The sequence below is a fragment of the Urocitellus parryii genome, chromosome 3 (assembly GCF_045843805.1).
Source record: "Urocitellus parryii isolate mUroPar1 chromosome 3, mUroPar1.hap1, whole genome shotgun sequence".
NCBI lineage: Eukaryota > Metazoa > Chordata > Mammalia > Rodentia > Sciuridae > Urocitellus > Urocitellus parryii.
In genome coordinates, this window is record NC_135533.1 from 150744644 (window position 1) to 150756946 (window position 12303).

A 12303-nucleotide genomic window follows, 5' to 3' on the forward strand; every position below is an offset into this window, starting at 1 on the left:
AAGGGGGTGACAGTGTTGTGGCTCTGCTACACACGAGAGCACTTAGCAATGATGACACCTCAGGAACTTGTTTCAAAACAGTCCCGAGGGAGGAGGTGTGGGAGGGTGAGGCGACAGGAGAAGAGCTCTGCCTCGGCTCAGTGAAGTGGGCGACAGGTTGTTTTACATTTTACATAAGGAAAAAGAACCTGAGTTGGCGGCCCTGCTCCAGGTGCCAGTAAGGTGCCTGGGGCAAAGACAGCTGCAGGGCGCAGGTTGTTCCCCAAGGACCCCGAGTCACAGCCGGTCACGCTGCCTCCCCCCAGAGTCACCGCCCCACCTACCTCCAAGTCCTGGGGGCAGCTCCTCTTGCTGTTGTTGTTGTTGAGGTTGCCGCGCTCCAGGAGGCCCCGCTCAGGCTGGGCCGCGGGCCGCCCCCATCTCCCTGCGCCCGGGCCCTCTTCCCTCTCCATCTCCTCCACCTGGGGCCAGGGGCCACTCCGGGCTTTGGGGCTCCCAAACTCTAGTTTCTTCTTCACATCCTTCTCGCAGAGTCCAGCGCCATCCTGGGGGTGTCTGGAGGGCTTGTGGGCCTCGGCGGGCGAAGCCTCTTCCTCTAAGAGAGCGTCCCTCTCGAGGTCCTCCAGGTGCACCACGCTGCCGGCGTCCTCAGGAGTGGGAGGCAGGAGGGGGTCTGAGAGCCTCCGGAAACAGCAGGGGAGAGCGGGCCCTCCTGGGGCCCGGCCTCCTTGGAGCCCGAGCTGGGCAGCATTGTCCAAGCAGGGCACTGGGACATCGGGAGTGCCGTCCAGGGTCTCCGTCAGGAAGTCGCCAGGCTCTGGAGGGTCTTCGGGAGGCGGCTGGAGGCTGCTGTCCGCCTGCTGGCCCCACAGCTTGTTGTGCCGCTGTTTGCTGCGAAGAGAGAGGGCAGAGCAAGTGAGCGCGGGGGACAGCACCCAGAGGTCCTGGCGGGGGACGGCAGGCAGAGTCCAAGGTCAGCGGGGTGCTGGGCTGGCTCTGTCTTGCTTAGGTCATGCCTCTCGCTATCACTGTCAAGATGTGCGAGGACCCTGAGTCACCACAGCTGCACTGGAAGCTGCACACACAGGTGCCTGTACCAGGGGATGGCGGACATGCCAAGGCGGCCTGACTGGTAACCGACCTGGTGTTTGGTCCCTGCTCACCGTATGAGCGTAATCATGCCACTTAGATTTCTCTGTGGCAGGAGAACACTCCTCCTCCCACCCACACTGCAAGGACATCAAGGAGGTCAGGGCAGAAAGTACTGGAGCTTGACTGACCGACAGAGCTACGTCCACAGGAAACACATGAAAATGATTGGAAAGGTCCCAGGAAATCATGGATATCTGTGCAGGTCAGAGATCACAGGATGATTTCTAACGCTTTAAGAGAACCCTAAACCCTGCCACCTGACCATCTGGAGTGTCCCACTCAGCTGTGTCAGCCATGTCCCTGGCCCTGCAGTCACCACCCCCATCTACTCCGCAGTTCCTGTCACCTTACAAGACTCAAATGCCACACCCAGTAAACACGGCACTGTCCTCCCCAGACCCTGCCACCAGGATCCCAGCTTTTCTCTTCAGATCTGACCACTCTGGGCCACTTACAAATGGGGTTCTGCAGAATGGGAAGAATGCCTTCCTGTAACTGGCCTGTCTCACTCATGGTGCCCCAAGGTCCACCCAGACTGTAGAAGGTGCCAGCATTTCTTTCCTTCTTTTTCTTCTTTTTTCTTTCTGAGACAGCTCTGTGGCTTTGTGCAGTGGCAGCTTCGTAGCCAAAGAGGTCTCTCTGAGGTGTGATCGTTGCTAAGTGAGTGAGGCCTTGCTACAGTATCCAGGCTGCCCCTGAACTCCTGGGCTCCAAGGACCTGCCCGCTCGGCCTCCAGTACTGGGATCACAGAAAGCCCTTTCCTGGTGGCTTCTGCCACCTCACCCAGCTACCCTTGCCTTCCGCTGTAAGACAGAGATGTTCCACGTACTTATACGCTCTCCAGCTGAAGACCCCCGGTCTGCCCCCACCTTTTGGCCACCCTGGATAATGCTGCTGCCCTGAGGGGAGAAATCTCCGAGTCTCGGCTTTCAGTCCTTCTGTGATCTGCTGGACCTATAGGGACTCCCCTTTTCATTTTCTAAGGGACAACCACAGCCTGTGGCAGCGACATTCAGGTGGGATTAGCTCTTAGCTCAGACGAGGGTGCTGAGGCCCAGGGAGATTGACCAGCCTCCCTGATCACCCAGCTGGCCGGTGGTGGAACCTGGCCAGTCACCAGTGCTGTCCTGGGGTGGCCTTGCTGGGAGACTGGCTCACAGGCCTTGGCACAAAGCCGGTGCTCAGGAAACAGGACAGGCACATGCCCACCATGCAGCAGGCCGGACCCTGGATGGGAAGTTAGGTCCCATTCCCTCCAGCAGCAAAACAAGCTTCGTGTGTGCTCCAACAAAACCAAAACAGACCCCTCCTGGAAACTACTCATCAAAGCCCAAACAATGGCGTTTCTCTCAAGCCAGCTCCCCCTGCACAGCCGCTGGCCAAGGGGAGAACTATGGGATGCAGAGCAGGCTGGCCAGCGTGGCCACAGGGCGCTGTGCTCAGTCTGCCCCGCCCCCCCTCTCCAGGGGGCACCCACCTTGCGTCCAGGATGCCTTCGTACTCAGACAGCTGCCTCATGAAGCCTGTGTTGGGCCGTGTGACGCTTCGCTTTTGCTTCACGTAGTTGTAGGCTTTCTCCAGGGGCCAGCCGAACTCCTTCATGGCATAGGCGATGACGGTGGACGCCGAGCGGCTGACCCCCATTTTGCAATGGACCAGGCACTTGGAGTGGTTCCGCCTGCAGGGGAGGGAGTGGTGTGAGCAAAGGACTGGAGTCTTCAGCAACTGCATTCTCTGGGCTTTACCCACTGAATTTTTAAGCCCCGAAGTTGTCTCGTGGCGCAAATCCCGTTGGAATGTCGGGGAGCAGATTCCATACGCCCTCTAAGGGAAATAACTCAGCTGCAAAACCGACTAGCACACAGGAGGAAGTCAGGGTCAACTGGCCCTGGCCTGCTGCGGGACAGCTCCAAAAGCAGCTGCTTTCAGACATGAAGTGGACCCTGCAGTCACTGGCACAGGCTGGCCACAGAAAGCCCTTTCCTGGGAAGGACCGGGCAGCTAAGCAGACGGCCACACAAGCCACTCAGCTGCTCCCGCAAACAGACAGTGAATGAGCTGCTGTAGAAAACGGGGTCAGCCAAGCGGAACTGCACGGGGAGAGTGAGATGCTCGCCGGACACAGGCCCAGGGGCAAGAAGAGCAGGGCTCGGCCAAGACAGAGATGGGCCGACCTGCCGCGGGCCAGGAGGCAGCTCAGGCCCAGGTGCGGCTGAGTGACAGCTACAGAAGGGCCAGGAACTGGGACGCTCTACGTATCACCTTGGAGAACACCTGGGGACACCAGCTGTAGGGGCCGAACTCATCAGTCCAGAAGACGACCCCGTGGGAGCAGGTGCTGTTTCCTGCACCCCAGGCTTAAAGAGAGCGAGGACTTGGTAAGGACGGAGGTGCAGCTCTGGCTGGAGGGGCATGAGGGAAGGGGAGCTTCCTTGAGAGCATCTCCAAGGGTGAGCCCTCTCAGTAAGACAGCTGTTCTGCAGGGGAATAAGGTGGGGACAGAAGGAGGGTGGGAACATGGTGGGAACCCTGTCTAGGGGCAGCGGGCCGGCCCCCCTGTCGCCTGTGCTAGGCACACAGGAACACCTGACTTGGGGAGTCGCATAGAGCCCTGAGGGCACCCTCCCCGGCTCTCCCCGCCCAGGGGAAGCTTCCACATGCACTTGGTGCTGAGTCCTTGCCTAGAACAGCACAGATGACAACAGGGTCATGCCACCAGGACAGAAGGAGCTTCCCAGGGAGCCACCCGGAGACCAGCACCCGCTGTCCCCTCTGGTGCCTGGGGTTCTGCAGCCAACACCAAAAGTCCCCTGGACAAGAAGGCGTCCTCAGCCAGCAGCCTCGCGCCGCCCAGCTCCCCCCCCCCCCGCGGAGCCCCGCCCCCTGGGACCAGGCCCCGCCCACTTACTTGGCTTTGTTTATAAAGTGATACGCTTCGTTCCAGTGGGCAAGGAGGTCCGTGGTCTCCTCGTCATACACTCGGATGTTATGATATGCAAAGAGGCCAGGGAAAAAATTGTCTATTTCTCGGGTGACATTTAAAATGTAGTCAACCCTGCAATGAGACAGATAGACAAAAAGTGGAGGATGAGAAGGAGGGACCAGGAAAATAAAGCAACACAACACCAGCAGAGAAAAAGAAATACGGGGCTGGGGATGTGGCTCAAGCGGTAGCGCGCTCGCCTGGCATGCGTGCGGCCCGGGTTCGATCCTCAGCACCACATACCAACAAGATGTTGTGTCCGCCGAGAACTAAAAAAATAAATATTAAAAAATTCTCCCTCTCTCTCTAAAAAAAAAAAAAAAAAAAAAAGAAATACACATGAGGCACATGCTCCTGGTGGGACATCTGCTTTTCCTTGATATTGAATTTCTGTCAGGTGCACTGGCACTTGCCTGCAATCCCCAAGATTCAGGAGGCTGAGGCAGGAGGACAGCAAGTTCAAGGCCAGCCTGGGCAACTCAGTGAGACCCTGTCTCAAAATAGAAAAGGGTCGGGGTATAGCTCAGTGGTAGGGTGCCTTGTGTTCAATCACCAGCACTGGGAATTTTTTTTTTTGTATTTCCTGTACAAAATGAGATTGTATTATACATATACACACAAAACCAAAAAGTACCTTGATTAGAAAGGTCTTATAAAAAAGGAAACTCAGTTTGAAGCATTGCTTAGCAATCTTAACTATGGAAAGTAAACATGTCTCTTAAATACATTTCTAAATTCCTTAAATTTTCAAGATTTATAACTATCAGTGGTATACAGTGGTATTAAAAAAACAATCTCCCAACAATCTACACTCTTAAATAGTTAAAAAGCAGAATAAAACCAACCATTATTTAAGTTCTTGGGAACAGTCTTAAAGCCTTTTGAAACAAGGCAAGATATAAATAAATAAGAATGAGGAGTCTGCTGACCCAGATTCTGTAGTTCTCTAACCTAATCAGTATTTTCACTTATAGAAGACCAAAATAGTTTCGGGAGTTAGAAAACATCACAAATCAGTTTCCTAAGTGAATACGTATCATGCATTTGAAGAGCTTTAAGAGTCATCTATTGATTCCCAGCAAGACAGAAGCATACAGAGTCCCAGGCCACATTTGAAGAATACTCTGTTGAAAGAACCCATCTTAACCAGTAGTTCTAAAGATATACTTTAAGATTTGTTTAGTCTTGGTTTTCAAATGTGGTAATTTAAGAATGCCATCATGTCAGACCCAGAGAATGGTGATTTTGTGGCTGTGCTGTTTTTTTTTTTTTTTTTTTAAAGTGCAGACATCTGTTCTTGAAGGCCTAGGTTTAAACATTTTTCACTCTCATTGCTGAGCATTCTCAGAGACCCTGGCTGCTGAGCTGCAAGATTCCCACCAGGCCCAGAGGTGTAACCTCCAACAGAACCATGAATGGGCCAGGTGTCAGGGCTGCTGAGTGGCCCGACAGCCCACAGAGATGTGAGGCCATGTAAGGAGCAGCGGGAGTCCAGGGCCTGTCGGGTCTAGGCTCTCGGACGTGCCACCGGGGTGTGATTGAGGAGGCTGCTCGTGACCCACACAATCACAGACTCCACAAGATCTCAGATCCATGAATTATTCAGAACATGGCATTTTGAAGCACATCTGTTTAGCTATGCAAATCAGCCCCTCCAGCCAGTTCAGAGACCAGGGTGCAGGCAATTAGAGGGGAGCCAGGCCACCTCGGCAATAGAGGCAGGCGTCCCAAGCTGCCTGGAAGGACGGGGAAGACAAGCGGAGCAGACTCACCCTGAGCCCTGCAGCTCCTCCAGATTGGACGCATTCCATTCAGAGCCCTGGGGGACAGATCACACAAACCCCGTGAGTGTCGCAGGTAGCCCCGGAGCTGCTTGCGGGAGGCGCAGGTGCCCAACCCTGGACGGTGGGTCTGCCGGCCTCAGAGACCAGAGGACGAGGCTCATTACCCCCCCCCCCCCCCCCCGTGGGTTCCCAAGGCCCTCACAGATCAAGAGGTGACAGGGAGGGGGAGTGTGGCCCTTGGCCTTGGGGAGAGAGCGAGTCCGGGAAACTGCTTCCTTCCCGGGGAAGATGGTGGGGCCCTGTCACGGAGGCCGGGACCGTGACCTCCTCACCACTAAGGACAGTAGGCATTGTGTCCCTTCTCTGGGAAGCATTCTGGCAATAGTTTGGACGTTCCTATCCTGTGACCCAGTAATTCCACCTAAGGAGGAAACGGTCACAACTCAGAGACGGACGAGGACGGAACAGTGGAAACAGCCCACAGGTCCAACAGGAAGAGGCCGACAGAACAGTGATCTCCTTACAACAGGGCCCTCTAGACGAGCGGCCTTTTGGAGGCTGTTCATCGGTCCAGGGAAATACCATGTGAGGAAAACAAAAAATACCAAGGAAAGCAGGGCACAGGGGCACATCGACCGCGCCACCATTTCCCTCCTCGTGTTTGAAACGCTGGGAGATGTGAAAGAGGCCCAGCCCAAAAACCCCCAGACAGGCGCCCCAAACACAGAGGACGGGAAGTGGACGCAGACTGCTCAGAGAGCAGCTCTGGTGTAGGAGTGCTTGTTTCTTCTTTAGACGGATTTATTTTTCCAACTTTCTACAACATGTGTTCATTTAATTCTTTTTAATACTTTAAAAATGCCATCGTTCAAAAATGAACCCTGTGACACACAAATAACATGAAAGGGAATAAAAGCAAAAATGACCACTTTGTTCTTAGGTGACTTGGAGGATGCAGAGTCTCAGAGGGCAGAGGCACCCAGGGCTCAGTCTCCTTGATGCCCCTGTCCTGAGCTCCTGGTCAGCCCTCCAGGGTGGGGCCCGGCTGGCCGGGTGTGGGGCGGCTGCACTCTGGTATTTGACGGAGTCTCAACCATAAAAATTCCTTTAATATCTCTCATGGAAAAAGTGACATAAAGTACCAAACCACACGGAAAAAATAACCACGGCTCTGAGAAGACCATGAGCACCCCCTAGCTGTGACCACCACCTGTGGAGACACAGGGGGAGTGGCCCAGGTCAGTTTCACCAGGACAGGGTCAGGGCCCTGCGTTCCCTTGGACATTCCCAGGCAGAGCCCCCTTGTCACCTGTCACTTGTCCAAACACACAAATAGGAAGCCCACCGGCACAGGAGGGTGAGTCCTGTGAGCACCGCACCTTCTCCACCTGTGCAGCTATCCTGACAGACACAGAGCTCGGGCAACTCCTGCAGGCGGGGAGCAGCCACTGCGTCTGCAGCAGGACGCCCCCTTGGCCTCCCGGGAGCGCTTCTCCTCAACTCATGGCTGTGTACAACAGTGTCCAAGGGAACGCGCTCAGTGCCTTCAACAGGCATCTTACTGAATCCTCACAATCATGAAGGATGCAGAAAAAGAGGGAAAAGAGACTCGCTCCAGGTCACAGAGCAGGTGAGGCAGGAGGGGACCCGGCCCTCTGGGCCAACTCGAATTCCACCTCGGTGTCCCGTCTGATTTTAGCAAGGCCATCCTCCAGAGTCCCCGACGCTGAGCACTGGCCAGCTGCCTTCTCTGGAGACTCACGGCGTGGGGACCCGGGAGCAGGGGCCAGAGGGGTGGGGAGTCTGCACACTGTGTGCAGAGCCTCTGTGACCAGGCGACTCTCCTGACGGGCTGCGGGCAGGGCAGCGGAGGAGCCGTCAGCACCATCCTGCCCCGCTGGGGATGCTCAGTGGGCACGTGCCCACCACCAGCTGGGTTTTCATGGCCCATGAACCATTCGAGGGTATCTGGGTGGGGCCTGTGTGTTAGTGACTGAAGACAGAGGGCCCTGAGGGTCTGAAGACACTCGCCAGGTGACTGCCAGGTATGCCCAGACCAGTCCCCGCAGCTCAGCTGAGCCACTTCTCAGACACCCGGCAGGGCAGACCACAGGCTGCAGCTGGGCAAGGGGGTCCGGGCCAGGGTGGGGCTGCCTGAGCGGGCACCCTGCCTGCCTCCTCCCTCCGACCTGCTGCGAGCGCCAGACCAGGAGGTCTGCCTTATGACCCCAGACAGATACTGCCACGGCTGTGCCTCTTACGAGATAAAGGTGGTCAAAGATGAGGGAGGGCTTGTCCATCTGCCCCAGGATGAGCAGCATCTCGTTGTCTATGAACTCCTTGAACTCTTTCAGGTTGCAGTTCATCTGTTTCTCCAGCTCATTACGGATCTGTGGCGTGGGAACGTCAGGAAAAGTGATTTGTTAAAAAAAAGAAAAAAAAACCAAAGAAAAACGTTGCCCACCTCCAAACAATTAAGTCATAATTAGCTTTAAACGTGATTAATTTAAACAAACTGAAGCAGTTTTCAAAAAGGTTGCATTTTTCTTTTTTGTGTCCAGAGGAAGGCATCCACGGCACCCAGGTGTGGCAGGAGGGATGTGGATCGCCCAGCCTCCAGGTAAACCCTACTGGGGGCGTTTATTATTTTGAATGAGGAATGTGATTTCCAAGGGATCTTTTCTGAGTTTGAAGCACTTGCTTTTTTTTTTTTTTTGTACCAGAGATTGAACCTGGGGTGCTTAACCACTAAACCACATCCCCAGCCCTTTTTTATATTTTATTTAGAGACAGGGTCTTGCTGAGTTGCTTAGAGCCTTGCTAAGTTGCTGAGGCTGGCTTTGAATTCTCGATCCTCCTGCCTCAGCCTCCTGAGGCACTGGGATTACAGGCGTGCACCACCGTGCCTGGCCAACTACTTATACTTTAACAATTAAATAACAAAACACATCTTTTTTTTTTTAAAGAGAGAGTGAGAGAGGAGAGAGAGAGAGAGAGAGAGAGAGAGAGAGAGAGAGAGAGAGAGAGAATTTTTAAATATTTTTATTTTTAGTTCTCGGCGGACACAACATCTTTGTTGGTATGTGGTGCTGAGGATCGAACCCGGGCCGCACGCATGCCAGGCGAGCGCTACCGCTGAGCCACATCCCCAGCCCCACAAAACACATCTTAATGAGAACCTAAAGTCAGTTTCTTCTTGCTTGGGAAGGCATCACCACACGATTTTTGAAAACATACTAACTGAGCCAGGTACAATGGTGCACACCTGTAATCCCAGTGATTTGGGAGGCTGAGGGAGTAGGATTGCAAGTTTGAGGCCAGGCTGGGCAATTCAGCAAGATTCCATGTCAAAATTAAGAATTTAAAAAGGGGGCTACGGCTGTAGCTCAGTGGTAGAGTGCTTGCCTAACACATGGGATTCAATTCCTAGTACTAAAAAAAAGAAGAAAGAAAATACCTAGTTTAAGCTGTTACCATAATTCATTGCATTCCTTGAACAACAGGTAAAAAGCAACCGACAAAATTTTAAAAGTGATCCAGGAAAAGATTAAAAGGCAGACAGAAGACACCTTGCTGGTCGGCTGTGATCCCGAGCAGGAAGAAGTCAGCTGGTCTCACGTACAACACAGGGCAGTGGGGGCGGAGAGGGAGAGGGCCTAAGCTACACGCTCCGGGTGCAAACCAAGCACCTCATGGAATCGTGACCAAAGGCGACACAGGCAAGGCTCCGGGGACTCCAGAAACATGTCCACGCCCCACAGCCAGTAAATGGTGGCCCTGCCCTCACACTAGTTTGACCCAGGCCTGTGACCTCCCACTGAGCCCTGCTTCCAGGGCAGAAGGAGGCTGAGGGGAGTGTGTCTGGGGACAGGTCCTGGCCTGCTGCCGCTGCCCGCCCCCGGCCGGGGAAGGAGCTCTGGGAAGAGGGCTCTTACTTCCTTGGAGGTGACGTTTTCGAGATCCTGGCTCATCATGATGCTCCGCAGCTTGGCTTTGATGAGGCGCTCCGTCCTCTCCCCTTCAGTCGGCCTGGAGAGAAATGCCGTTTAGGAAGGTGCGCGGCTCAGGTCCCAGGTCGCAGGAACAGCAGCTGCGGCAGGGACTAGCGGGGTCGGCTCTGCGTGTGCCTGTTCTCGGGTCACAGAGGCACTGGCACCGCCCGGACAGCACATCGGGAGGGTTGGAAACCCACTCACTCGGGCCCCGCGTCGGGGTCACAGACTCTCAGAGCAGGACTCTGGACCTGCCAGGGGAGCAGTCCCACACCACTGCGTCTCTGCCTCTGCCTGGCCACAGGGGGTGGGCGGCCTCGGCGGCCCTGCTCCTCACCTCCTCCTCACAGTGAAGGTCCAGGCCTCCCAGCCCAGCCTCCGCCACAGCCCAGCCTAGCACGAACAGCTCTTGGGCCACATGAGCCAGGGTGACCCTTCTTCCCAGGAGGCCCTGAGAAATCCCTAAGCTATGATCCTTCTCCCCGTCTCCTCCACTTCCTCGTGGCCTCCAGTCGTCTGGGCCACTCTGCTCTGTACACAGTCCTCAGAATGCAGCGTCCCAGGGACACAACACGCAGGGGAGTGGGCCCTGACCCAGGAGGGAACAGCTCCCCTCTCAAATCAGACTCTAAAGAGCATGGCCTCAGGCCCAGTGGTGCACCGGCGGCTACACGAAGGCCACGTGCTTCACTGTCCCTGCTGCGAATGGGTGCTGCCCTCGGGACAGAAGGACCCAGGGAAGCAGGGGTCACATTCATGACTCTCCTGGAGCAGAGGAAGTGGCTTCCGGGACTTAAGGAACTGCAACCGACAGAGGAAAGGCCCAGGCGCAGAGCATCACCCAGGAGAGGTGAGCGGGGCAGCTCATTCCCTTGGGGGTTTGATGGAAACAAGGTCTCGTTCCCCAGAAGTACACTCCCCAAATTCGTCTGATTTTTAAGGTGTGTCACAAACTCTCCCCAAAGCCAGGCTTCCTGGGGTCCCAGTTTAGAAGCTGTTTTGTTTTTTTGGTACTGGGGATTGAACTCAGGGGCCCTCAACCGCTGAGCCACACCCCAGCCTTATTTTGTATTTTATTTAGAGTCAGGGTCTCACTGAGTTGCTTAGCCCTCGCTATTGCTGAGGCTGGCTTTGAACTCGCCATCCTCCTGCCTCAGCCCCCCGAGCTGCTGGGATGACAGGCTGCACCAAAATGCACGGGTCCTAGAAGCCCCATTTTAGAAGCTGGTTCTGGGAAGGGAACGCTTGGCCCAGGGCTGCAGGGAGGTGCTTGGGCAGGTGCCGCACATACTTGTCCACAAACAGGGCTGGGGAGTCGGGCCGCGTGGACTCCAGGTCCTGCATGGCGTTCCACTCGTTGATGCAGCTCTGCTCGGAGCTGATGCAGCTCTCGTAGTAGGTGGCCCAGATGAGCGCCACACCCCCTGGGAAGTAGTTGTGTCTTCGGGCCACCTCGCAGGCCTTGTGGAGCACCTGCAGGGCAGACCTGGGTGGGCAGAAGGCCGGGTCAGGACACCAGGAGAAGCATGGACTCCCTTTCCAGGAGGGCTCACTCGGCAGGCGTGGCCAGCTCACGAGGACTCAGCTCCTGGAGTCCTGCTTACATGAGGGCCTGTGGGTGACACGTGGCAGCCGGAGACGGACAGCTGCTAGGTCCCAGATCTAGCCTCTGCACATTCACCTCTCCTGAGCCCACAGTGGGGGAATGTCCTTCACTGTCCAGAAGCAGGGAAAGACAGACCAGAACAGAAACCCAGGGGCGAGAGGTGCCTCAGTGGAGCACGTGCAGGGCCCTGGCTCCACCAGCACCACAGGACGAAAGTCAAGCCCAAACTTCCCGACTCCCAAACACACGGGCCACACGCTGCTTTACGTTCCACTGCTTAACCACAGAATCACAGGTGACCTCGGAAGTCACAGTGACCCTGAGTGTGGGGACCACAGGAGCCCTGACCGCAGGAAGGAAATCTGGCTGCGTCCCACATGGTCGCCCTCCATGTGACCATGACTCAGAGGGAGACTCCTGGAGGACAGGTGCGGAGCAGCCGTTTGGACCTGGAAGCCAGAGGAAGAGGAGGTGTGGGGGGCGGAGGGGCAGAAACAGGGACACCGACAGTGCAGTTCACCTCGTCCACCAGGAGCCCAGACCGAAGGTCCTCCGCAGTGGGGCGAGTTAGGAACCAGCAAAGGGTGGCAGAGGCCCTGAAGGGGGACTGCCAGAGTGACCCTGTCTCGGGTATAAGACACCCAATCTGGCCCACTGTCCCCAGGCTGGCTGAGGAGATCAACCTGAGCTGAATGTTACTAAATTTAGTTCTGGTCCCAGGGTTTTTGAAAAGTTGCGTGGGCCTATTTTTTATTTGCCTGGAGAGTAAATTACTTAGGGCCACA

General features: G+C 55.5%; 1 protein-coding gene across 9 annotated transcripts in view; it reads right to left on the minus strand.

Annotated features, from left to right (window-relative positions):
* Ssh1 (slingshot protein phosphatase 1) overlaps positions 1-12303 on the minus strand; it is a 64610-nt gene that overhangs the window by 12409 nt on the left and 39898 nt on the right. For all 9 annotated transcript variants that reach the window (XR_013343352.1, XR_013343350.1, XR_013343351.1 and 6 more), the window contains 7 exons: positions 11204-11398; positions 9856-9949; positions 8182-8310; positions 5909-5955; positions 4062-4208; positions 2631-2831; positions 324-891 (listed from right to left, as the gene is read on the minus strand). Coding sequence is in view for 5 of the 9 variants with exons in the window: in XM_077796135.1 (XP_077652261.1) it covers positions 324-891; positions 2631-2831; positions 4062-4208; positions 5909-5955; positions 8182-8310; positions 9856-9949; positions 11204-11398 (1381 nt within the window). In the remaining 4 variants the exon portion in view is untranslated. The remainder of the gene's footprint in view (positions 1-323; positions 892-2630; positions 2832-4061; positions 4209-5908; positions 5956-8181; positions 8311-9855; positions 9950-11203; positions 11399-12303) is intronic.